At 44.6% G+C, this 26,345-nt stretch overlaps 3 protein-coding genes, 1 long non-coding RNA gene and 1 other non-coding gene across 5 annotated transcripts in view; 3 read left to right on the top strand and 2 right to left on the bottom strand.

Moving 5' to 3' along the window:
• The window catches only part of LOC138740350 (zinc finger MYM-type protein 3-like), an 86,712-nt gene extending 86,017 nt beyond the window's left edge, over positions 1–695 (bottom strand). The window contains exon 1 of the mRNA XM_069892879.1: positions 541–695. The gene's annotated coding sequence lies outside the window, so the exon portion shown is untranslated. The remainder of the gene's footprint in view (positions 1–540) is intronic.
• Positions 696–4,059: 3,364 nt separating this feature from the next.
• On the top strand, positions 4,060–18,074 carry LOC138741659 (uncharacterized). The gene is made up of 3 exons (XR_011343642.1): positions 4,060–4,250; positions 17,676–17,785; positions 17,920–18,074. It is a non-coding gene; the product is annotated as an uncharacterized lncRNA (long non-coding RNA).
• On the top strand, positions 7,927–8,263 carry LOC138741658 (large ribosomal subunit protein eL38). The gene has a single exon (XM_069896000.1). It carries the CDS (start codon positions 8,002–8,004, stop codon positions 8,212–8,214), a length of 213 nt encoding a protein of 70 aa, XP_069752101.1. The 5' UTR covers positions 7,927–8,001; the 3' UTR covers positions 8,215–8,263.
• Positions 18,075–20,930: 2,856 nt separating the features above from the next.
• On the bottom strand, positions 20,931–21,044 carry trnal-caa (transfer RNA leucine (anticodon CAA)). Its single transcript has 2 exons — positions 21,007–21,044; positions 20,931–20,976 (listed from the first exon to the last, which is right to left on the bottom strand). It is a non-coding gene; the product is annotated as a tRNA-Leu (tRNA).
• Positions 21,045–21,286: 242 nt separating this feature from the next.
• Positions 21,287–26,024, top strand: LOC138740349 (cytochrome c oxidase subunit 7B, mitochondrial-like). Its single transcript, XM_069892877.1, has 3 exons — positions 21,287–21,407; positions 23,018–23,142; positions 25,814–26,024. Exons 1-3 carry the CDS (start codon positions 21,302–21,304, stop codon positions 25,889–25,891), a joined length of 309 nt encoding a protein of 102 aa, XP_069748978.1. The 5' UTR covers positions 21,287–21,301; the 3' UTR covers positions 25,892–26,024.
• The last annotated feature ends 321 nt before the right edge of the window (positions 26,025–26,345 follow it).

Genomic DNA, 26,345 nt, shown 5'->3' with positions numbered 1-26,345 from the left:
GTGCCCATTTTCCACCCAATAGGCAAGAATTAAAAGGAGAGGGAGAGAAACAGACCGAATGTCCTTGATTCTCCAGGCTTTACTCCAGGTCCAAAAGCAGATCCTCCCCCCCCCCCCCACCAACCCCCCCCCCCCGACCAAACCCCATTAACCTCTCCTTTCTATTGCCGACGAGCCATTTGTTGCACGGATGGGCCCGAGGATTATTTGGAAATGGCACGTTAAGCCGAGGCCCACCTCCCCCCATCCCCATCCCCCCCCCCCCCCCATTTCCGAGGGGACCTGAGCACACCTCGCGGATTTTTTTTGTTCCCTCAGCTTTGCCCGAGTCCGCCATTATCACATTCACCGGCCCCTGCGTGAGGCGCAGTCACAGCCCGAAAGAAAGAACGCCAACAGCTCGCCCCCCCCCCCCCAACCCCCCGCCCCAGCCCCAAATTTCCACGGCCACTAGAATTAATGACGTGAACGGGCAAAGTCCATTTTAAATTCCTGGAGGCCGCTTCTGACATAAATTGAAGTGAAAAAGTGCCGAGATACCTGCGCCACGGCTGCAAGCACACCGCCACCCGGCTCCGAATACCGGCGATTCCGCTCCGATCTCCGCACCCTCGCTTTCCAATAACCGCTGCGAAGCTGAGCGGCCCGCCCGCCCGCCTGACGGACGGACAGAAGGAAGGGGTGGGGCCTTTGGTTGATTGATGCCTGTAGCATGAGGGGGCGGTGCCGCGCCTGATGGACGGGCGGAGGGGCGGGGAGAGGAGGCGGATCGACGCGCCTGATTGGTGGAGGGGGAGGGGGGCAATGCCATTGAAGAAGCGGTTCCGCGCGCGTTGATTCGGGCCCTGGTGTTTCGGTCGGTCGGTCGGTCGGGCGGGCGGGCGGGCGGGCGGGAAGGAAGAAAGAATCGGGTGGTGGTGGGTGCCATTCAATACTTTGAAAGCAATGTCAAATTCACCCAAACTTCCCCCATTATAGGTAGAAGAGATTGGTTGAATGTGCCTCAATATTCCATGAGGAAGGAGGTGAACGTGAATTTATTGTGTGGTAAATCTATCTCTCCATTCATCAAGATGAGTATTTTTGGTGGAAAGTCCACGACTTTAATGGCAGCTCCACTTTTCCTGAAAGAACACACACAACCAGACGGGTTGAGCTCAGTGAGCAGAAAAACTGGTTCATTGGGGGCTGCCGGGCTGCACTTGTACTCCCAGCCCGGACCCGGCTGAGAACCGCACTGGGGGTGCCGACGCCACTTGGGTGTCATGTGGTCCCCGTCGCGGGCTTCTGAGCCCAGGGCCGAGAAGAAGGGGAAACCACCCCCCCTGCCCCTCCCGACAGTGCCATTTTGGCCGGCTGCCCCGCCACGTGGATTACAAGCGGGGCCAATGTCCTTCTTAGCTGGGCGGCCTCGCTTCTTGGGATGGGCCACAATCACTCGTTCGGTGGGGTCGAGGGGAGCTGGCTTCAGCCTGTCCACAGTGAACAGCTCCCACCTGCTGCTGATGTGCAGCGTGAACGTAGACGCTGAACGCTGGACAACCCTGTGCGGCCCCTCGTAAGGTCTCTGCAGAGGTGCCGCGGGCGGGCCCCACCAAATAAAAACGTACTCTGCAGAGTGCAGCTCGCTGGGGATGTAATATTGCAGTGTCTGGATGGCGGTGGAGGTGCGGAGGAGTCCAAGTGGGCCCGGAGGTGGGGAAGTACCTTGTGCGGCGACTGCTGGGGGTTGTGAGGTGCGTTGATGAACTCCCCGGGCAGTGCCAGCAGTGTGCCGGAGACCAGCTCAACTGATGACGCCTGCAGGTCCTCCTTGGGCGTAGAGTGGATGCCCAGGAGCACCCAAGGCAGTTCGTCCACCCAGTCGGGACCGGTGAGTTGGGCCATAAGTGCCGACTTAAGGTGGCGGTGCAGATGCTTGACCAGCCCATTGGCCTGTGGGTGATAGGCCGTGGAGCGGTGTAGCTCTATCGCCAACCTGTTGGCAACCTGTTGGCAAGCTGTGCCCAGAGCGCAGAGGTGAACTGGGCACCCCGATTGCTGGTGTGGTGATTCGGAACACCAAACCGGGCGATCCAACCGTGCAACAGCGCTCAGGAGCAGGAGTCAGTGGAGGCATCCGCCATTGGGATCGCCTCAGGCCAACGAGCGGTGCGGCCTACCACCGTGAACAGGTGACGGTTGCCCTGGGAAACTGGTAAGGGCCAGAGTATGACCACGTGAATGTGGCTGAACCGTTCCCGGACATACTTGAACACTTGCACGGGCGCCCTGGTGTGCCTCTGCACCTTGGGCATCTGGCAATGGGTGCATGTTCTGGCCCAGCCCACGATCTGCTTCCGCAGCCCATGCCAGACGAACCGCTCTGCCACCATACGGACCGTGGACCTGATGGACGGGTGTGAAAAGTTGTTGAAGTGATGGAAGACTTGCCTGCACCACAGCTGGGGAACGACTGGCCACGGGGTACCCATGGAGACATCACATAGGATGGTACCACAGTCCTGAAGGCTCGCGTCTCCTCGTCGGACTTCTGGTCCCGGGCAAGCTGGTCAAAGTCGAGGCCGGGTGTCAGCACACAGATGGCCAGTCGTGAGAGTGCATCGGTCACCACGTTGTCCATCCCCGCTTTGTGCCAAATGTCGGTGGTAAACTCCGACATGAAGGGGAGGTGATGCTGCTGGCAGGCCGACCATGGATCCTTTGCCACTGTGAGCAACTGAGTGAGGGGTTTATGGTCAGTGAAAGTGGTAAAAGTCCTCCCCTCCAAGAAATAGCGGAAATGCTGCACCATCTCTAAGGGGCTTCAGCTCAAAATGTTGAATTTTTATTTTCTCTCATTCATGCTGCTTGACCTGATGAGTTGATCCAGCAGTGTTTTTAGTTTGAAAACTAATACCTATTTTGTCTCAATTTGTCTGTTCTCTTTTGATAATCTTTATTTGGATTTTTTTAATGTAGCATTGTATGTATAGTCAGAGTTCTGAAATGCTCTGTACACATATTCATAGACTGTGTATATATTAGGAGTTGAAAGTTACATGGAGCACTATATACATGTACATTTGTGGACAGCTATGAATTTTGGATATTGTAGAATACCTAAGGTATCATTTTTGGATATCAGATGTTTGCCGAAATAGAATACAGACTATATTGAGTGTTGTAAAAATTGTATGTATGATTTGTCATGGAATTTTCTCTGTGCATTTTAAGTTCTGTGCATCAAGGTAGAGCTCTTTAGTTTTCTTTGGAGATAAAAATGTAAAATTCTCAAGTATGGGGATTTCCTATTTCTTTGCAAGCCAGTTTGTGATTTCCTGTGCATTATAATGAAAGAAGTGTGCAGCAATTATGAATGCAATCTCTCCTGTAACTACAATCCAGCACACAATGAGTGTGAAGTCACTATCTAGGGCTTTGCTTGATTCACCTCTATCCATGTCCAATTCCTGTTGTTTTTCATTTGCTTTTGGTGGTATCTTCTCTCTGACTTAACATCGATGCTTGTATTAATTTTGTCTTATTTTAAGCAGCTGCCCAGTTTTATTCAATCTTGCCTCTTGATGTTTGTGATTTGAAGTTCTGGTCCTGATGTGTCATTTTTTATTGCCACATCCAGTAATGCTGCATTCTAGTCTTACTTCCACTTTTTGATTTTGTGTCAGATAGTTGCTCTTCAGACGCAAATCTTTCTGTGTTAAACGTAGACTTTTTAATTCCCATTTTTGTTCTGTATTCAGTGTCAGTCCAAGTACAGGGTTAAACGTAGACTTTTTAATTCCCACTTTTGTTCTGTATTCAGTGTCAGTCCAAGAACAGGGTTAAACATAGACTTTTTAATTCTCGCTTTTGTTCTATATTCAGTGTCAGTCCAAGTATAGGTATTCCCCCACTATCCAAAAGTAGTGTCCCTATGAAACCTTTCATAAGCCAAATAGTGTAAAACGAAGAAGCAATTACCATGAATTTATATTTGAGAAATTTTTGAGTGTTCCCAGACCCAAAAAATAACTTACCTAATATTCTGAGCTCTCTTAGGCTTTTCTGATTCCTTGGGACACATTTTGCAAATGGATGCACATTTCAGCTGAGTTGGATAGGGATTTAATTGCCTTTGTGAGGATCTACCCTATGATTCCTACTTCCCTCAGAAGCTTGGTCATGGATTTGGCAACAAATTCTCTACAACCTACTTCAATGGGGCGCACCCTCACTTTCCAGCCTCGCTCTTCTGTTTCTGCGGCAAGGTTAGTATAATGTCATGCTTTTTGTTCTTGTGCCTCATCCATTGTACCCTCCCAAGGAACTGTCAGCTCAAAAATGAAGACAATCTGCTGAGAGCTGGACGAAAGTATCAGATCTGGTCTTAGGTTGGTGCTGGCAATTTCCGGTCAAGAGATGTGTCGCTGGCTGAGGTCCACAAGAAATTTCCAGTCTCTGGTTGTGTTCAATTGGCCTATGTCTCACAATGAGGAGGAATGGGTCCTTTGACATATTCCCTCCTGAATAAAAGGTTTTAGGCATGGAAGGGTGCGTGGGTTCTGGGTGTTTGACGGCAGGACATTCAAAGTTATTTTTTCCTTTGAGTTCGACTGCTAGACATCTCAGTTTTGAATGGTGGGAGGAAACCGGAGCCTCAGAGAAAACCTATGCAGACATGGGGAGAATGTACAAACTCCTCACAGACAGTGTGGAACTTGAACCCCAGTCCGGTCCTGATCCCTGGCGCTATAAAACTAACTGCTTGCCAACTGCACTGCCCTTTTGCCATGTGGATTTCTTTGTTTCTGTCAAAGCCCCCTCTTTCTTGTTGCACATTACCCAAGTCAGAGTGTTGATTTTCCATTCCATTCTGCTGCAGCTGGCTTCCATTTTCTGCCTGTTGATAAGGCTTGGGCAGCACCTCTTCTGCTCAGGACCTGTTATTCTCTGAGCATCATCTCCAGCCTCACTTTGGTGCATTTATATGCCTCCATAAGGCAAGATAATGGCAACAAACAGGATTCCATCCCCATAAAACTCCACCCTACTAAGACATCTGGATAGTTTGAACCACTTCCTTGTTTGTGAGCTAATCAGTCTCTCCATTTCCCCAGCATTTTGATAGAGATGCCTCATCTCGTGTTAATGGTCACATGAGTTGTGGTAGCAGACCAAACTGGAGACCAACACCTTTAGCTTCTCTGGGAGATCAGTGTTGTTAATTTACCTAAGACTGCCAAGTATATCCTGCCTGAGAACTGTCAGAAATCAAACATCTCTAGGTCCTACAAAATGATTCATATGTAAACCATTACTTTTAAAATATGTTTACAATTGAAAAATAATTGACATGCTTGAAATATGTAAGTATAAAAAGGTCAAATATAAATTCCAAATACAATTTTCAGTTCAAATTGATGCTTTTAATTTATTCCTTTTGACTTTTTTTTTTGTCAGCTATATAAAAGACTCCTGTGAGATAACTTTAGGAGAATTTTATTTCCTGTGAATGAATGCATTTTGTAGTGGGTAGTGGTCATGTCCACAGAGGAAAAGAGGGATAAACAGCAACATTTGATCATTGTGAGATGGAAGTCAGGGAAGAGCAGAATGGGGACTGAATTAATAACTTTGATCAAATATAAAGAAGTGTGAGTGCAACACAACTTTATTCGCATTGCAAAGTGGGTGCTCTGTTGCACAAGAAGACCTGTTGTGACTTACAACAGGGTCTTTCTGCAAGAAAGCCCATATGCAGATGGGCATGAGCCTTTTTATATGGTTTAGCATCCCATTTTACAGCCTGCTTGTGACTATTCACATGACCTGTAATCTACAGACTTCAGCAACACATCTTGCATGAGTTTCAAGAACAGCATGGTCTTGGTTCTCACAACTTGTAGCAACTCCTGACAGAAGATGCTGTCTGCTATGCTTGACAGTAATTCTGTACTGCCGAATGAAAGCGAGCACTGTCTTTAAGCTTTATGCTTCATGATATTTCTGCCATTAATGTGCATGGAATCCTGCTATCAACTGCTCATAATACAACACACGAATATAGAACCATTGGCTGAAGTGCTGGAGTTTACTGCAATTTCATCACCAGAGACACTAGAAAAATGAACAGCTGTTTAGATTGGCAGCTTGCTGCATTTGTTGCACTGTTTACTAGACTGTACAGATGTGACCATCCAGTTTGGAGTTCTCATTAAATTGATGGACCATCATCAAAGCTCAGGTGGTCTGCAACCACATGAAGGTCTTTCATGTGGTGCCTATCTGGTACCTTGACTGCTACCATGCTACCATGTTCTTGTGCCACTCAAAAGTTTGTTATATATTTCAACCTCCATTCACACAAGGGTGGGATGCTTGGAGCAAAATATATCCATTGAAAGTGTGGCTATTAATCCCAGGAAAAAGTTTAAATAAGAAGGCACAGGAGCATTATAACCAATGTGATATTTCCTGCTTATTAGAATATTGAAAATGTGTTCTGATGTCTTTATTGCAATGTAGAGATATAGAGACTCTTCAATATGCACCAGTCAGGACTTCAAAATGATGGCATTGTATAGAGTGTAAAAGCTTCTTTTGGTATGTACATAGGATATGTATGTTTCCTTAGAGACTGAGACAGGAGAACTTGTATTGGGGAAAACAAGAAATGACAGAGAAATTGAGATTGTGGTTCCCTGAAAGATGAGAGCAACGCTTGAAGGGTTGGAGCATAGACACTGATGACAAAACAAGCGTTGCATCACCCTCATCAGTGTCTATGCTCCAACCCTCCAGGCGGAACCAGCAGAAAAGGACAAGTTCTACACTGACCTGCGCAACCTCATCCAACGCACCCCTACAGCCGACAAAGTTGTCATCCTTGGCGACTTCAACGCTCGCGTTGGCAAAGACTCAGAAACCTGGCCAGGAATCCTGGGCAAGCATGGCGTCGGCAAGTGCAACGAAAATGGGCACCTCCTGTTGGAGCTCTGCGCAGAACAGCGGCTTGTCATTACAAACACCCTTTTTCAGCAAAGGGACAGCCTTAAGACTACCTGGATGCATCCCCGATCCAAACACTGGCCCCTCCTGGACTACATCCTGGTGCGAGAAAGTGACAAACGAGATGTGCTCCACACCAGGGTCATGCCCAGCGCGGAATGCCTCACTGACCACCGGCTGGTTCGCTGCAAGCTCAACCTTCACTTCAAGCCAAAGCCCAGGAACAGTAAAGCCCCCAGAAAGAGGTTCAATGTTGGAAACCTGCAGTCATACGAAGCGAGAGGAAACTTCCAGGCAAACCTCAAAGCAAAGCTCGACAATGCAATCCGCCTCACAGACCCGTCCCCTGAAACCCTCTGGGATCAGTTGAAGACTACCATACTACAATCCACTGAAGAGGTACTGGGCTTCTCCTCCAGGAAAAACAAGGACTGGTTCGACGAAAACAGCCAGGAAATCCAGGAGCTGCTGGCAAAGAAGCGAGCTGCCCACCAGGCTCACCTTACAAAGCCGTCCTGTCCAGAGAAGAAACAAGCCTTCCGTTGCGCATGCAGCCATCTTCAGCGCAAACTCCGGGAGATCCAAAATGAGTGGTGGACTAGCCTCGCCAAGCAAATCCAGCTCAGCGCGGACATTGGCGACTTCAGGGGTTTCTACGAGGCTCTAAAGGCTGTGTACGGCCCCTCACCCCAAGTCCAAAGCCCGCTGCGCAGCTCAGACGGCAAAGTCCTCCTCAGCGACAAGATCTCCATCCTCAACCGATGGTCAGAACACTTCCAATCTCTTTTCAGTGCCAACCGCTCAGTCCAAGATTCCGCCCTGCTCCAGCTCCCTCAACAGCCCCTAAGGCTAGAGCTGGATGAGGTCCTCACCCAGGATGAGACATATAAGGCAATCGAACAACTGAAAAGTGGCAAAGCAGCAGGTATGGTCTTCTGTGGGGAGCAGCCGAGCCTCAGGTGGGAACGCCGCAGGAAGACCGACGGTCCCGCCGCTGGATTCACCGCGACCATGCCTAAAACAATTGAAGAAATCAAAGACTTCTTGCTAACAGCAAGAAGGAAGGATGCAAAATCTGTGAAAATCAAGAAGAACAAAGATAATGTAAAATTTAAAGTTCGGTGCAGTAAATATCTGTACACACTGGTCATCACAGACAAAGAAAAAGCTGAAAAACTCAAACAGTCCCTACCCCCAGGTTTGGCAGTCAAAGAACTGAAGTGAGAAGCTGCAATTTCAATGTTACTCATATTGAAATAAATGGCCAAGTGTTCCTGCAAAAAAAAAAAAAAAAAAAAAAAAAAAAAAAAAAAAAAAAAAAAAAAAAAAGCAGCAGGTATGGATGGAATCCCCCCAGAGGTCTGGAAGGCTGGCGGCAAAACTCTGCATGTCAAACTGCATGAGTTTTTCAAGCTTTGTTGGGACCAAGGAAAACTGCCTCAGGACCTTCGTGATGCCACCATCATCACCCTGTACAAAAACAAAGGCGAGAAATCAGACTGCTCAAACTACAGGGGAATCACGCTGCTCTCCATTGCAGGCAAAATCTTCGCTAGGATTCTCCTAAATAGAATAATACCTAGTGTCGCCGAGAATATTCTCCCAGAATCACAGTGCGGCTTTCGCGCAAACAGAGGAGCTACTGACATGGTCTTTGCCCTCAGACAGCTCCAAGAAAAGTGCAGAGAACAAAACAAAGGACTCTACGTCACCTTTGTTGACCTCACCAAAGCCTTCGACACCGTGAGCAGGAAAGGGCTTTGGCAAATACTAGAGCGCATCGGATGCCCCCCAAAGTTCCTCAACATGATTATCCAACTGCACGAAAACCAACAAGGTCGGGTCAGATACAGCAATGAGCTCTCTGAACCCTTCTCCATTAACAATGGCGTGAAGCAAGGCTGTGTTCTCACACCAACCCTCTTTTCAATCTTCTTCAGCATGATGCTGAACCAAGCCATGAAAGACCTCAACAATGAAGAAGCTGTTTACATCCGGTACCGCACGGATGGCAGTCTCTTCAATCTGAGGCGCCTGCAAGCTCACACCAAGACACAAGAGAAACTTGTCCGTGAACTACTCTTTGCAGACGATGCCGCTTTAGTTGCCCATTCAGAGCCAGCTCTTCAGCGCTTGACGTCCTGTTTTGCGGAAACTGCCAAAATGTTTGACCTGGAAGTCAGCCTGAAGAAAACTGAGGTCCTCCATCAGCCAGCTCCCCACCATGACTATCAGCCCCCCCACATCTCCATCGGGCACACAAAACTCAAAACGGTCAACCAGTTTACCTATCTTGGCTGCACCATTTCATCAGATGCAAGGATCGACAACGAGATAGACAACAGACTCGCCAAGGCAAATAGTGCCTTTGGAAGACTACACAAAAGAGTCTGGAAAAACAACCAACTGAAAAACCTCACAAAGATAAGCGTATACAGAGCCGTTGTCATACCCACACTCCTGTTCGGCTCCGAATCATGGGTCCTCTACCGGCATCACCTACGGCTCCTAGAACGCTTCCACTAGCGTTGTCTCCGCTCCATCCTCAACATTCATTGGAGCGCTTTCATCCCTAATGTCGAAGTACTCGAGATGGCAGAGGTCGACAGCATCGAGTCCATGCTGCTGAAGATCCAGCTGCGCTGGGTGGGTCATGTCTCCAGAATGGAGGACCATCGCCTTCCCAAGATTGTGTTATATGGCGAGCTCTCCACTGGCCACTGTGACAGAGGTGCACCAAAGAAAAGGTACAAGGACTGCCTAAAGAAATCTCTTGGTGCCTGCCCCATTGACCACCGCCAGTGGGCTGATATCGCCTCCAACCGTACATCTTGGCGCCTCACAGTTTGGCGGGCAGCAACCTCCTTTGAAGAAGACCGCAGAGCCCACCTCACTGACAAAAGGCAAAGGAGGAAAAACCCAACACCCAACCCCAACCCACCAATTTTCCCCTGCAACCGCTGCAACCGTGTCTGCCTGTCCCGCATCGGACTTGTCAGCCACAAACGAGCCTGCAGCTGACGTGGACTTTTACCCCCTCCATAAATCTTCGTCCGCGAAGCCAAGCCAAAGAAAAAAGAAAGATGAGAGAACCAGAGGATGCTGTATATTTGGACTTTCAGCAAGAGGTTATTAAGCAGAATTAGAACACATGAGTTCGAATAATATGCAGATGCACCATTGAAAGTACTGTATCCTGTGGGGTACTGGAACTACTCCATTTAAGACTGCAAGAAACGGCAGAAGATTGTGAGCGTGGTTCAACCCATCATGAGTACCACCTCCTTGCCTCCTATCGGTTCCATCTATAATTCCCACTGCCATCTATTTTCAAATTCCCCAACAAACCAGCTTCAGCAACAACAACCATATATTTTAATTAAAAACAACTTAAACCAGCGCTCTTGATTCTTTAGTTCCCTTGACAGCACTATGAATTCAGGCAATACATCGGCAAATTTTCCACTTCAAAATTCTGCAAGCTACCAACCCTCATTTGTGCTTTGATTGATAATGACACTGTTGCTTTCAAATGTGTAACAAGTTTCACCAAACCAATTAAGGGCAGCAAGGATCTCAGTACTTGTTGGAAAAAGCATTTTGAAGATCTCCTCAGTCCAGAGTTTATCTTTGGATTATCTGTCCTTGACTGCAATCCACAGCAGACTACTTACTACAATCCTGGCACTAACCCAACTGGACAAGAAGTAGAAAAGGCCACCTAATAAGTTAGAAATAACAAGGACAAGAACAAGCACATGCAGGCTCTCCACAGGGAGCACGTGTGTAGAAGAAGAAAAATACGCACAAGAATCCAGACAAGTCACCTGCCTTCTTCATCAAGCCCAACCTGGCTAGCTTGTAACCGAAGCTGTGAACCCGAGGTAAGACTAATCAGTCTTCTGAGAACCCACAAAACTATGATGCAAGCAAAATTATACTTCATTCTGAGTGACTGCCTGAGAAGAAGAAGCTTAGTTCAGCTGTCAGGAAAGAACTCAATATTCACACATTATTTTTCACTCACAAAATCAATGAGACTTCTAATTACTCAGTGGGGAAAAAAATCACATGGCAGAATCAGAATACAAACATGCTTTCAGCTGGACATCTCAATACCTCATTTAACCTGATTGGGGGCAATGTACTGGGATTGATTGAGGGCTGGTTAACAGAGAGAAAACAAAGAGTAGAAATAAACACATCTTTCTCATAACAGCAGGTTATAACTTATGGAGTACCATTGGTACACGGGACCCGGCAATTCACAACTGATATCAATGATTTGGCTAAGGCAACTAAATGTAACATTTCTAAGTTTGCTGATGACACAAAATCAGAACTTATTGTCATGAGCAAGTCATGAAATTCGGTGTTTTTCCAGCAGCATGATAGTGCAAACATATTATAACCATCTTATCACATAACTATATAAAAAATAAAAATACTAGTGCATGAAAAGTAAGGCAGTGTCTTTGGGTCATTGATTATTCAGGAATCTGATGGCTGCAGGGAAGAAGCTGTCCTTGAGCCATTGAGTGCTTGTCTTTAGGCTCCTGCACCTTTTCCCCCGATGGTAACAGAGTGGTGGGGTTCTTTGAGGGTGGAGGTTGCTTTTTTTAAGATACTGCTTCATGTAGATGCCCTCGGAGTGAAGTCTGGTGCCTGTGATGATGCAGGCCGAATTAACAACCCTCTGGAGTTTATTCCTGTCCTGAGAGTTGGTGCCTCCATGCCAGGCAACAGCCAAAATGCTCTCCACGGTACACCTGTAGAAGTTTACGAGAACCTTCAGTGACATACTGAATCTCCTTAGACACCTCACAAAGTATAGACACTGGCGAGCCTTCTTTGTGATTGCATTAACATGGATGCTCCAAGACTGATCCTCGGAGATGTTGTCATCCAGGAATTTGAAGTTCTTGACCCCCCCCCCCCTCCACTAGTGAATCATGTTCCCCAGAAGTCCATAATCATCTCTTGGGTTTTGCTGACGTTGAGTTCAAGGTTTTTGTCATTACACCATTCAACGAGCTGATCTTCATCCCTTCTGTACACTTCCTCATTGCAGTTTGTGATTCTGCCAACAACTGTGGTGTCATCAGAAAATTTGTAGATAGCGTTGGAATTGTGCCTGGCCACACAGTCATGGGTGTATAATGAATAGAGCAGTGGGACAAGCAGCATCCTTGGGGTGCACCTGTACTGATAATCAGTGACAAGGAGATGTTGTTTCTAATTTGTACTGACTGTGATCTTCTGATGAGAAAATCAAGGATCTGGTTGCAGAGTGGGCTACAGAAGCCTAGTGTTTATAGCTTCTTGACCAGCACTGAGGGAATAATGGTATTGAAGGCTGAGCTGTACTTGATGAAGAGCAGTCGTATATATGAATTACTGTTTACGAGGTGATCCAGAGCTGAGTGGAGGGCCAGTGATACTGCACCTGCTGTGAAGCGATTGTGATGGTAGGTGAATTGCATTGAGTCCATATCTTTACTTAGGTACGTTTTAATTGTGGCTCTGACCAGCATCTCAAAACATTTCATCATAGTAGAAGTTAGTGCGACTCGGTGGTAGTCGTTGAGGCAGCTCACACTACGCTTCTTGGTTACTGGGATTATTGATGCCCTTTTGAAGCAGGTGGGAACCTCTGACAGCAGCAATGAGAGGTTGAAAATGTCCATGAACACTCCGGCTAGTTGGTTGGTGTAGATTTTCAGTACCATGCCAGGTATACTGCTAGGTCCAGACGCCTTGTGAAGGCTCATCCTCTTGAATAGGGGTCTCTAAAGTGTTCTATATTGACACCTGGGGGGTCGATGGTCCATCCAAAGGATTGATAAATGCCAGAGGTTGAATGGGGGTTGATAATGTCAATATGACTCAATGCCAATAATGCTGGGGGTGAGGGGTCAATTGAAAATAGCATCAATGCAAGTGTTGGCCAACCACTTGTGAGAATGGGCTTTGGTGGCCGCCATGTTGTATTTGATTTTGGCCTTTGAATTAATTTAGAGTGAACAGGAGTACAGAAAAAGTATGTGTTCTATGTTTTATACACATAATCGTAAAATATTTTGGACTACTTTTATGGGAAAAGAAGGGAGGGGGAAGACTTTTATGCGTGTCAAATTTCTGACCTCACAAGTACCTGTGCTGTTCAAGGCATTGGGAGATTGGATGGTCAGGACTGAGTGGTATGTTCATGTTTGGGGCATTGTAGCTCAAATGGCATCAGGGCAAGGAACTGTGTTCAGGAGTTCGGATTGGTGGGCAGCAGGGGTGAGGATCTGCGCTCAGGAGTTCATATGGGTGGGCATTGGGGCAAGGATCTGCAGTCGGGAGTTTGGATAGGTGAGCGTTAGGGCAAGGATCTGCAGTCGGGAGTTAGGATGGGCAGGTGTTGGGGGTGAGGATTCACAGTTGAAGTGCAGGAGAGCGGATGGCCATACGGCTGAGGCAAATAATAGGGAGGGTTAATTTTAACACATGATCGACTATTACTCAAGTATATATTGTACCTATGTTAGTGACCCCATCCAGCTCTGCCACCCCACCCACAGCTCTCCATCAAGCACCATAACCACCCTCTGTCCAGCGCTGTGAACTCCCCCATCTAGTGCCACCATCCCCTGTGCAGCGCCACTACCACTCCCCACAGTCTAGCGTCGGGATTCCATGCCTAGGGGTCAATGAGGGATCTAATATTCCATGAATTGGTCGATGGTCTAAAAAGTTTGGGGACTCCTGCTCTTGAATGATGTTCTGATGCTGCCCTCATAGACAGATATTACAGGGTCCTCAGCCTTTTCATGGATTCTAGTGGCACTATTTATTTCAGTTTTATTGCATTTGCCAGGTTCTCATCCACTAACTTAAGTTGCCTTTTTCCCTTGAATCCTCTTCACATCCTTTCTCTTAATTACTCATTTGAGGAAAATGTGATGAATTCCAGAAAAGCAGAATAATTTTTAAATAATGTTTTTAGACTGTAATGTCGGGAAAATCGCTGAAAAAAAATACTGCTCATGTGGTCGTACACACTGAGCACCTGTTTAGACTGCAAGTACCTGAGTGCATCAGTCCTGGTGGTTTGGATGTGTAGTAGAGGGATGACCGACAATGAATTTTTCCAGTACAATTTACATTGTAGGCTTCCTCCAAAAAGTTGTAGGGGTCCTGCAGGATAAATCACTGAGCAGGAATTGACTCAAAATTCCTGCACATTCCTTTATAGACTTGCCCGTGTAGCAGCAAAATTCTTTGATTGTGCTATTACTTTCCTGGAGTCTAAAAACCACAAATAATGACAGATTGGGGAGTTTTTTTTTTTGTTTTTTTTTTTAAATTTTTTTATTTTTCACACCATAAATCACATTAGCCATGATATACACTATTTCTTTTCACACATATACAGTGACTTTTTCTCCCCCCCCCCCCCCTTTCCTCCCAAACCACCCCCCCACCCCCCCCTCTCATCCATTTTAGGTATACAATCTAGGTTGCATTAAGCCAGTCAGACAATGTTGTCATTCAACCAAATTACACCAGAAATTCTACTGAGTCCATTCTTTTCTTTCCTTCTCCTTCCATCAACTTAGGTAATGTTTGTCCCCGGTAGGTTTTCGCTATTGTATTTAATGTAAGGCTCCTATACTTGTTCGAATATTTCAATGTTATTTCTTAACCAATATGTTATTTTTTCTAATGGAATACATTTATTCATTTAAATTTGGTAGTTTCTTCCTTTTAATTTGGTTATGTATTCCATTAATATTTAAAGACATATAGTTCAGCGTAGCCCTTTTATATTTTGTTTATCTTCTCTTTCCGTTTTTCCATCATTACCTTTCCTCCTTTTCCATTTCTGTTTTCTTATTTTCAACTCTTTATAAGACAACATTCCTACAACATCTAACATTTTCCTTATTCTCCTATTTCTATCTTATTTATCCCCAATCTCCCCTTCACCTCCTGAGTTGTCCTTTATCCCTTGTCGGACAACCACATCTCCCCTCTCCATTTGGATTTGCGAATCCACTCGCAAGCGTCAACTGATTTTGCAGTGACCGCTATTTCCCCCCACCCCGCCTCCCCCAGAAAAGATTTCACTTTTCATATGTCACAAAGGTCCCTCTTTTAATTCCCTCCTTATTCTCTCTATTCCATTACCTTCCCTTATTAATTCTTGTCTATACTATCCATATTTTCCTCTAAGTACAGATACATTCATGTATGCTCATTGTCTCTATTCACTCTTATACCTCTTTACCTGCATACATATCAATCGTGATCATTTTTACTCTCATTACCCGTCTTCATCCCTCAGTTTATTTTTGTCTTTACCCACATACATATCAGTCGTGATCATTTTAACTCTCATTACCCGTCTTCCTCCCTCAGTCTATTTTTGTAATTGTTCTGCAAATTTTCGTGCTTCTTCTGGATCCGCGAATAGTCTGTTTTGTTGTCCTGGAATAAATATTTTCAATACCGCTGGATGCTTTAGTATAAATTTATACCCTTTCTTCCATAAAATCGCCTTTGCTGTATTGAACTCTTTTCTCTTCTTTAGGAGTTCAAAACTTATATCTGGATAAATGAAGATTTTTTGCCCTTTATACTCCAGTGGTTTGTTGCCCTCTCTTACTTTTTCCATTGTCTTCTCCAGTACCTTTTCTCTTGTAGTATATCTTAGGAATTTTACTACAATAGATCTTGGTTTTTGTTGTGGTTGTGGTTTAGAGGCCAATACTCTATGTGCCCTTTCTATTTCCATTTCATGCTGTAGTTCTGGACATCCTAGGGTCTTAGGGATCCACTCTTTTATAAACTCCCTCATATTCTTGCCTTCTTCATCTTCCTTAAGGCCCACTATCTTTATGTTATTTCTTCTGTTATGGTTTTCCATTGTATCTATTTTTTGAGCTAGTAGTTCTTGTGTCTCTTTAGTTTTTTTATTAGATTTCTCCAATTTCTTTTTTAAGTCTTCTACCTCCATTTCTGCTGCTACTGCCCGCTCTTCCATCTTGTCCATTTTTTTTCCCATTTCTGTTAAGGTCATCTCCATTTTAATTATTTTCTCCTCTGTGTTGTTTATTCTTTTTCTTAAATCCTTAAATTCCTGTGTTTGCCATTCTTTAAATGATTCCATGTATCCTCTAATAAGAGCAAGTATATCCTTTACCTTGCCTCTCTTTTCTTCTTCTATTTCACCATACTCTTCCTCTTCTTCTTCCTCTGGGTTGACCATCTGTTGTTTCTTTGGTGCCCTTTCCTCCTCTTCTATCTTGTTTCTATTGTCTTCTGTGGTCTCTTCTTGCTGCAGGTGTTCTGCAGCTGTCGTTGCCGGCTGTGGAGATCGACTCCCCAGCTGGTCCCCCCTCCCGTCGGTGTGTTTTTTTTCATTCGCATCGCGCATGCGCGAAACTTCGCGCATGCGCGGTTGCGCACTTTTGTTCGGCTCTGCGAGCCATTTTTGTAGTCCATTATTTACCGACCTGAGGGAGCGGGTTTCTCTCTCCGCAGCGGGCCTCTTCGGACAGGTAAGGCCTTCACCTTTTCCCTCCTTTGTCTTCTCTTCCTCTCTTCTTACCGTTGCTTTCGACTTTTCTTTTTTTGTCGCCATCTTCTTTCCACCTTTATACTCACTTTTCTGTAACTTTTATTTCTGTGCCTTTGTGTTTTCTCTTGTTTTTCCCGACTTTTCTGGAGAGGGCTGGAGTTCACCGTCCGGCCACTACTCCATCGCGTGACTCCTCCACAGATTGGGGAGTATTGATGTTCAAACGCTTGTATGCCAATCACTGAAAGCTTAAATGTAGGTAATTAGGAAAGCAAATAACTTTTTGAAGTGGCAGTTAGTGGGCCTGTTGTCTACCAGCTCCTTTAATCTGGTTTAACTTTGCCCTCTGATGCAATTTGTGCATTTTGCACATTCTCTTTCTGGTCATTGGAACATATGAGAAGGCTACCTGACCCACAACCCTCCTCCACCATTCAAAATGATTATGCCTGATTTACCCCTGAGAACCCCATAATCTGCAAATTCCCAGTCTTTCAAAGATGTATGTACCTCCACCTTAAAAACTTCAAATGATCTTGCCTCCACAATGCTCTGAGCTCGAGAATTCCAGAAGAAGGGAAGGGAATTTCTCTGCACATCCATTTCAAATAACTTCCACTTTATTTTGAAATTCCATTCCTTCATTTGAGATGTTCCCACGATTGAAAACATCTTTATATTTACCTTGCCATTCACCTTCAAGACTTGCTTGTCTCAATAAGGACATCTCTAATTTTTCTAAACCCCAGAGAATATAGACTGAAATGTTCAGCCTCTATTCTGGGCATCCTCCCATCCGAGGAATTTTCCTCCTTTCTACTGCCTTCAATATTATCCCTTTTTTTTAGGTAATGCAGGTTCAGTTGACACAACCTCTTCTTGTAAGGATAAAATTAGTATTTTAAGAACGTCATTGTCAGAGGGACGATGGGCTCTCCCAAAGGTCTGCTGGCACCTACTGTTCCACTTCAGTTCTGCATTAGAAAATATTGTTCAGATTTGTAAATAACACACCCGATATCTAAATCTGCACTAAAGCAATCTATTTTAGATAATGCTTCTTCCTCATTTGCACATAATGTTTTATAAAATAATGTTTTTCTTTTTTTGTTATAAGGTTACATGGTTTTATACGTCATTCTTCTGTGTACTTACAAATCTTTCTTGTGCAAGTGCACTCTCGAACTGGAGTAATGCCCTCTGATTTAATACTCCTATCTGCCAATGGTATATTTTGTATTTTTCTTTTGATTTTTAAAAATATTATTGCCTTCACCTCATTTGCCATTTGTTTTAAAATATCTTTTTAAGTGTAAAACAATCTATTAATTTCTCCATTCTCTTTTTTCCCTCTTTTTCAGATTCCCAGTCAATTTGAAACCACCTCAATGAGAATTTATAGCCATGAACATGTCAAGAAATTTGATGTTCCGCAGCAGCGTCAGAGTGCAAGTGTTGCTAAAAATTACTTTAAAAAAAATAATAAATTAGAGCATAAGAAGAGAAAGTGAGAAAATGTCTGTGGTTCATTTTCCATCCAGAAATCTGATGTCTGAGGGGAAGAAGCTGTTTTTGTACTGTTAGGCGTTCATCTTCAGGCTCCTCTACCTCCTTCCCGGTGGCAGCAAGGTGAAGAGGGCATGGCCTGGATGGTGAGGGTCCTTGAGGATAGAGGTTGCTTTCTTAAGACACCAGCTCTTGTAGATGTCCTTAACGGGGTGAAGGCTGATGCCCATGATGGCGCTGGTCTCCATCCAAGATGGTGACGCAAATAGTCGAAATGCTCTCCATGTAGAAATTTGGAAGAGTCTCCTCAAACTGTTCACGTATAAATGGTGATGAGCCCGCTTTATGATTGCATTGACATGGAGGCCCCAGGACAGAAATTCAGAGACTTGGATCCTCATCTTTCATTATTTATCTCCAAATATTTTTTATAGTTTTGAAGCTTCTACCAAAAATACTCTTAACTTTCTCTGTCATTATGGAAAGTAACATTATTTTGCTACTTTTATATCAATGATCTTCTGTAGTATTTTAGTAGTAATTTAATTTTTGTATTACTTTTTCACCTTCAATTTTATATTTTTCTGCATTAAAACTCATCTGCTATCCATTCACCTCATTTCCAAGCATGCTTGATTTTTTAACATCATCTGCAAACTTCAAAATCTATATGTAAAACAATTGACTTTTTTTCTATCATCTTTCCTCTGCACCAGAAAAATATCAATTTTATATTTTTTTGGATTTCTGCAGCTGTTTCTAAATCAATAATCTTACGTGATTTGTTAATATGAATTGAATAGTATTGTACATGTTTATTCTTTATTATCTGTTTGGAAGGTCTGATGATTTATCATGTGTACTTCAGTGTAATTTTAAATGTAAAATCCTGAATTCTCAAAGGTAATTAAAGAGTCCAGAATTCCCATTTTTGATAATTATTTTTAATTCTCTGTCTGAGTTGTAATTTCATGACAACATCTTTATGGTACTTAATCATGTGAAATCATTAACATGGAAATTATTCAGCCTGAGAAGATGATAAACCAAGATCATGCCCACATTCTAAATTAACAAAGTAAGCATTTAATTACAAATTACTGATTTTCTTTTTCTTCCAACTCTGGAACATTTCCACAATTTTAATGTCCCCCTCCTTTAGGTGTCTTAACAAAGGCCAGCAATCCAGCCTGAAAAACCCTCCCAATGTACCATGAATTGAATGAATAATTAATTACGCAGAACCTCTTTCCCAGGACTGATTTGTTCATTTCAAAAATTGTTTGTTAGTGACTTTCAGGAGTCAAATAGGAACATGAAAGCAGAAAAAGACCATTTAACCCTGGACTCTGTGGCATTTCTCCACAGATAACTTTGGATAACAAAAGTTAATGGATCTCAAGTTCAATATTAATGCCTGTAATTGTCATTTGTGGATATCACTTGTAAATTTATTTCCAATTCTAGGAGTTCAGACGTGACTCTGAAAATCCATTTCTAGATCAGCATTTCAGATTTTTAAATTATATTTTCTACCTGTTCACCCACAGCAAGTAAGAATTTCATATATTTGTACAAGAATGCATTTATATGTTGTACAATGTAATTATCATGAGCTATCCAGTTATAAGGATCCCAAATCTCTTGGAATTTTAGTCTCTACTTTCAACCCAGTTATTTTCAGACTGCAAGTCAAGAAGGCTGACTATTTTAAGAGAGTGAGTCAGGATGGCCGAGTGGTCTAAGGCACTAGACTCAAGGAAAGAAGTCCTTCTGCTGTAATGTGGGTGTTCTGGTCTCCAACTGGAGGCGTGGGTTCAAGTTTTAGCCACCATATTTGTGCAGCCTTACGCCCACCATGGGTGCCACCTGAGTTTGATTTCACCACCATAAAGACACCTAATGGTTGAATCCTTAGGGAAGAACAAATGCGATGAATGTAAGATCAGTGTAACTGTTTCTCTCTACAGTTATGTTGTAGGATAACAGACACTATCTTAAATTCCATGAAATGCAAACCTCATTTGACTAATTTCTCATTGTAATTTATCTTTGGAGTTCAGAGAAGGACCAAGAGAACATGCCTCTATGAATGGACTCCATTTGTATAAATATCCTAATTTAAATCTTGTGTTTCTGGTCCAAAACTTATGGAGTTCCTTAATTGATTAAATATGCTAATTGCACCCAAATATTTAATGACATTCCCAGTGATAAGGATTCTGTTGACTCTGGAGAAACTCAGCAGGTCAAACAATGCCTTTATGTAGCAAAGGTGAAGATGCATCACCAACGTTTCGACAGTGAGATGTGATTGAATTTCTGAATACTATATTTGCGAATTGAAGCCAGGAACCTGGCGACTCCCTGTCGGAGATGGGCATAAACCAACTATAACGTAGAAACTTTAGTATAGTACACGGCATCGCTGATTGGGTTATGAACAATGGCAGCAGAGGTCAGGTTGACCGAGATTGGTGATGTCTCTTCCCCTTTGCTGCATAAAGGCACTGTTTCTTCAGCATTTGTGTGTGTGTGTGTTTCCCCCCCAGTGATAAGGGTTTGTGGAAAAGGTGATATGGGTCTTTTATGTGGGGGTGGAGCAAGGGGAGGTTCAAGAGCCTGTTTCAAAGAAACTGTTGATCCTCAGGCCTGAAGGTTGTGACCTGGGTCCTTAAGGCTGTTGGCTGCTTTCTTAGGGCATCACCTCCCATGCATGTCCTCCATGAATGAGGGGTGATGCATTTCCTTGCATTTCATGAACTGGAAAGTTAAGGAACGTTGTTGTCCGTGGGCTAATATAACAAGCCGTGAAAATAATGACGTTCCAGGTCGGATTGCAGTTAAGACGATGAAAAAACATGAATGTCAGAAGTGGGATTCGAACCCACGCCTCCAGTCGGAGACCAGAACACCCGCTCCAACACGGAAGGACTTCATTCCTTGAGTCTGGCGCCTTAGACCACTCGGCCATCCTGACATCTGCCGAAGCGACCTGCTGCCAGTGTTCATAACCCCGCCTGAGCTTTCAACCTCCAGTGTTTTTCGGTCGGCTTTCCGGATTCCGGCCGCTGCCCATCTCCGACAGGGAGCCGAGCCGCCATCCGCGAGCAGAGCATTGAGAAATTCAGTCACCGCCGATTACATCATTCACCTCATTTTCATGAAGTGACACCGGGGGGGGGGGGGAACAATTCGTTTCGAGTGAAGTAGAGAGGCCGGGCCAGTGGCTCGCGCATGCGCAGTGTCCGCGGGGCCGAGGCCGGCGCCATCTTGTCTGAGGGAGGGCGACCGAGGGCCGCGGAGATGGTGCCCCTGACCAGGAAGATTTTGTCCCTGTCGGGTAAGTCGAGGCTGAGCCCTCTTCTATTTTTAATATTTGTGCTGTCCGAGGCTTGTGTCCCCCCCCCCCCACCGTCCGCTGTTCCAGAGGCGGAAGGAGGGGAGAAGTGACGGCCTGAATCTGACCTTGCCTGGCGGCTGCTTCCCAATGGGGAGGAAACGGAGCCATTTCTCTTCCGGACACGGCCCTAAAATGGACTGAATGGGCGCCTTTTCACGTTGTTTTATTAAGTGATGCAAAACCTTGAGCGGGAATCCCGCCGACTGTGTTCCTGGTGGACTCGAGGGGAAACTGAAGGGCTCAGGCCCGAAAACGTCGGTGATGTGTCCTTCACCTCCCCCTCCCCCCTTTACAGCGTCTGAAAGGCACTGTTTCACCTGCTCAGTTCTCCTCCATTTCATGTGTTTTCGCACGGATCAGGCAGTTGAAGCCGGCGGTGCGGGAGAAAACGGCCCGAATTCAGGCGGGGTTGGCGCCTCAGATGCGAGCCCCCTGCCCGCCCTACCCCCACTCCCCCCCTTCCCCCCTCCCCCCCTCCCCCCCTTCCCCCACTCCCCCCCTTCCCCCACTCCCCCCCTTCCCCCCTCCCCCCCTTCCCCCACTCCCCCCCCTTCCCCCCTCCCCCCCTTCCCCCACTCCCCCCTTCCCCCACTCCCCCTTCCCCCACTCCCCCTTCCCCCACTCCCCCCTTCCCCCACTCCCCCCTTCCCCCACTCCCCCCCTTCCCCCACTCCCCCCCTTCCCCCTTCCCCCCCTCCCCCCTTCCCCCCCCCCTTCCCCCCCCCTTCCCCCCCTCCCCCCTCCCCCTCCCCCCTCCCCCCTTCCCCCCCTTCCCCCCCTCCCCCCTTCCCCCCCTTCCCCCCCTCCCCCCCTTCCCCCCTCCCCCCCTTCCCCCCTCCCCCCCTCCCCCCCTCCCCCCTCCCCCCTCCCCCCTCCCCCCTCCCCCCTCCCCCCTCCCCCACTCCCCCCCTTCCCCCACTCCCCCCCTTCCCCCACTCCCCCCCTTCCCCCACTCCCCCCCTTCCCCCACTCCCCCCTTCCCCCCTCCCCCCCTTCCCCCCCTCCCCCCTCCCCCCCCTCCCCCTCTCCCCCACTCCTCCCCTCTCCCCTCTCCCCATTTCCCTGGTGTTTGGGATGGCGTGATTCGCTGGATGGCTTGTTTAGATGAACCCAAGTAAATTCTATTTAAAAGTTAAATTCTGTGGGAGCCTGGAGGACCGTTGCCATAACGGGGTTCTAGAGAAGGTTTGGGATGAGATTACATTTGACAGGTTTATGGAGATGAACGAATTTGAAAGGAGAGTGGCGACGTGGCATTGAAATCATCAGCAGGTTTCAAACGTCCCCTCCCATTGTCAATAAGTTCCAATGAGTTTTTAATGGGACAATAACGACTGAAGGATTGTATCAATTAGTTGATACGGTTAAATAACTTTCAAAAAGTGTTCATGTTTCTCAACCACTCCATAAAACACAATGCATTGAAAATTGGCTGTTGCGTAAAACGTTATCGAGAAAGGTTGTAGAAAGCCACTTCTGTTATTTTATGACTTTTCCCGACTGTGTTAAAGTGGAATTAATTTTAAAATGTTAACTTGTGCTCTTGCAAGGTCGGAGCATTCGCCAAATTGCTGCAAGACAAGCTCATCACAAAGTTGAACCTGACTTCCATGACAAATATGGAAATATTATCTTGGCAGGAGGATTAGTATTCTGTGCTTCAATTTGGACCTATGTAAGTTTTTTGCATACACGATCTACATTTTCAGATTTATTGTCAGAACATGCATGTCATTGCATACAAGTCTGAGATTCCCTTTTCCCGTGGATGCGGCAGAATTACCATTAATTGGTTGTGCAAAATTTAACTGCACAAAGCATGAACATGTAAACCGTCAAAAAAAAACTGTAAACAGATAATGCAATCAAACTGTTCAATACAGGGAGAGCAAAGAAAATCAATAAAGTGCACAAGTAAGAGTCCTTAAATTCGTCCCTGATTGATGTCTGATGGTGGAGGGGTAGCAGCTATTCCTGAACCTGGTGGTGTGAGTCTTGTGGCACCTAGACCTCTTTCCTGATAGCAGCAGCAAGAAAGTTGAACCATTTTAGACATTTCACACCTAATTGGAGAATAGGCATTGTAGTCTTTGTAACTTGTGAATTAATGATTTGCTTTAAATTATAAGCAACTGGTGGCATTGGATTGAATCTGTGCCCACTAATGCTGAGACCCCAAGTGTTGAAGCAAGCATAGATATTTTCAATTTAAAATGAAGAGTTTGAACTTTGAAGAGTATTATTGTATTATTACAGCATTTCTCAATTTTGATCATGCCTGTTTCCATGCCATAAGCTGTTAAATGGTAAAAAATAAATTTTACTGTATGTTTAGAACATAAAACATTACAGCACAGAACAGGCCCTGCAGTCCATGAGGTTGTGCTGATCTATGGACACCTGCTCCATAACAATCTTAACCATTTCCTACAATCCATAACTCTCTATTTTACTTGTATCCATGAGTCTTTTGAATGTCTCTGTTGTACCAGCCTCCTCCACCACACCTGGCAATGTATTCCAGACACATTCTACTCTGTAAAATAAAAAAAACTTTTAACATTTCCCCAAATCTTCCTCCACTCTCTCCTTAAACAGATGTTCTTGCTAATTGCTGTTATTACCCTGGGAAAAAGGTACTTGCTCTCCACCCTATCAATGCCTCTCAATCTTTTAGACTTACTATGACTCCTCTCGTTCTTTGTTGCTCCAAAGAGAAAAGCCCCAGCTCACTTAACCTTGCTTTATAAGTCATGTTCTCCATTCCAGGCGGCATCCTGATCAGTCACTTGTGCATCTTCTCTGAAGCTTCCAAATCCTTCATGTTGTGAGGTGACCTGAACTGCATACAGTACTCCAAGTGTGGTCCAACTAGATTTTTGTAGTGACATTACTTTGTGGGTCTTGAACTCAATCCCTCTACTAATGAAGACTACATCAAATGGTGCTGTAACTACCACATCAACTTCTACTGCCACCTTGAGGTCCAAGATTCCTTTGTTCCTCTACACCAGCCATTCTCACTCTGCCTGCCCCAGGAGTCACAGCATATTTAAGGGGAAGCACTTACTGAAATCGTAAAATATTATGATTTTATGTATTCGGTAGGAGAGAAGTACAGAAGAAACCAACTAAATGACTGCTTTATACAGAAGGGGGCCCCATAAACTTTGAAGAGCCTGAAGGGGGGGGTGGGAGGGGAGTCATAGCCAGAACAAAGATTTAGAATGGCTTCTGCATACTGTTAGGAATCCTGCCATTGAGCACATACTCTGCTCTGAAGCATGATCACATGATGTGCATTACTTCACACTTATCCATATTGAACTCCATCTGCCATTTCTCCACCCAACTCTGCATCCTTTGTATATCCTATGGTGACCTACAACAACTTCAATCTGCAAACATGTGACCTAATCTTGTACCTCTTTATCCAAATTGTTTTTTTTAATTCACGAAGAGCAGGAGTCCCAGAATGTGGAATGCCATGTCACTTGCCTCCAGTCATCCACAACTAACTTGAGCCAATTTTGAATTCATGCATTCAAGGTTTTATGAATCACATGCTTCATGACTTTTTGAATAAGCCTTCCACGGGTGATATAATCTTCTCATGTCTTAAATTGGCTTACATTGAGGCCCTGACTCTTATCCCAGTAATCTAGTGGTGAATGTCATGCAATTTTGCAGCAAGGTACCACTCACTATAGGATGTCAGGATATGTGTTCGCCCTTCACTTGTTCCTGCATTCCTCTTTCCATCCCCAAGGAAAAAAATTGGGTCTTGAGCTTCTGAATTGTCTGCCATGATCTGCTGAAGGATAATGTTAGGAACTTGCCTTCTCTACATATTGTTTATCCTCTTGAAGGAATTTATGAAGTACCTCGAAAATTTTGGAGCTATTAAAGGATATTGCTAAATGTTGTGAGAATTAATGTAGAATGTCTTTCTATAGGCCTTTAATGTTTACAAAGGAAATTTTTTTGTATAATTTTTATTTGGATAAAGTTTCAAAGTTATCAAAACAGAAGCAAGAATTTTTAAAAAAGCATAATGTTGGAAAAGGTTATATTCCTGGTTTTGGTGCTTTATTCTAATTCCATTGGTGATGTAGTTGGAAGAAAGTTGTCTCTATGGCACTGCATGCTTTACCTAATGTAAGGTTAGTGATTTAAAAAAAAATTCAAGGGAGTTTGGCTGTGGTTTTCAGTGTGCAGAAATTATTTAAGAAGTTAAGAAGATGGAATACTGAAATTGTTTCAAAGTAAATGAGATTTCTCTTCAAAGTTTCATTGTTGTTAGAAGATGTCTATTACATGCTTTCTTCCCCTCTGTTTGCATGTAGGTTTGTACACAGACTGGGATCACTTGGAATCTTTCGCCAATTGGCAAGATCACTCCTCAAGAATGGAGAACAGATTAAAAAATGGATTGAGCATTCACAATGAAGAGTACAGATCGGCTGCATCTGCCTCCAGCCTCATGGCTTGTACTGTACTATTTACCTCTGTATATTGGGTTACACAATAAATCAATAAATTATACAAAATATACAAGTTGCATTTATTTAAAAAGTTCTGTTTCTGCTTTTGGGCAATGTTATGCAGGAAGCAAAGGGCAGATAATTGTGGGGGCTTAATCATTAGTGGAAATGATCAAAAGTGCTCTTTGTGTTGGAAAGCATTTTTAGACATCTGTCTAAGGAGAAAGTGGGGTGATTCCAGAAGCAAAAATACAGGCCTAAGTCAGAACTTGGAAAGGACAGATGATTGTAGTTGAGAACGAAAGACAAAAAAGTCATGTTGTTAAAACTTGAAACAGAACAAAGAATTTTGTACCAAAGGTAGTGAGAACTGGAGGTATATTACCCAAGCATT

The sequence above is a fragment of the Narcine bancroftii genome, chromosome 8 (assembly GCF_036971445.1).
Source record: "Narcine bancroftii isolate sNarBan1 chromosome 8, sNarBan1.hap1, whole genome shotgun sequence".
Taxonomy (NCBI): Eukaryota; Metazoa; Chordata; class Chondrichthyes; order Torpediniformes; family Narcinidae; genus Narcine; species Narcine bancroftii.
The sequence above is the reverse complement of the archived record's forward strand: the minus strand, read 5'-3'. Positions and strand labels throughout refer to the sequence as shown.

Bases quoted from the DNA above. Each gene is read 5' to 3' on its own strand.
- LOC138740349 (XM_069892877.1), top strand. From the start codon at position 21,302: ATGCGCAGTGTCCGCGGGGCCGAGGCCGGCGCCATCTTGTCTGAGGGA. The intron at 21,408-23,017 runs GTAAGTCGAGGC...TGCTCTTGCAAG, and splicing joins GAAGATTTTGTCCCTGTCGG to GTCGGAGCATTCGCCAAATT. The intron at 23,143-25,813 runs GTAAGTTTTTTG...GTTTGCATGTAG, and splicing joins GTGCTTCAATTTGGACCTAT to GTTTGTACACAGACTGGGAT.
- LOC138741658 (XM_069896000.1), top strand. From the start codon at position 8,002: ATGCCTAAAACAATTGAAGAAATCAAAGACTTCTTGCTAACAGCAAGA.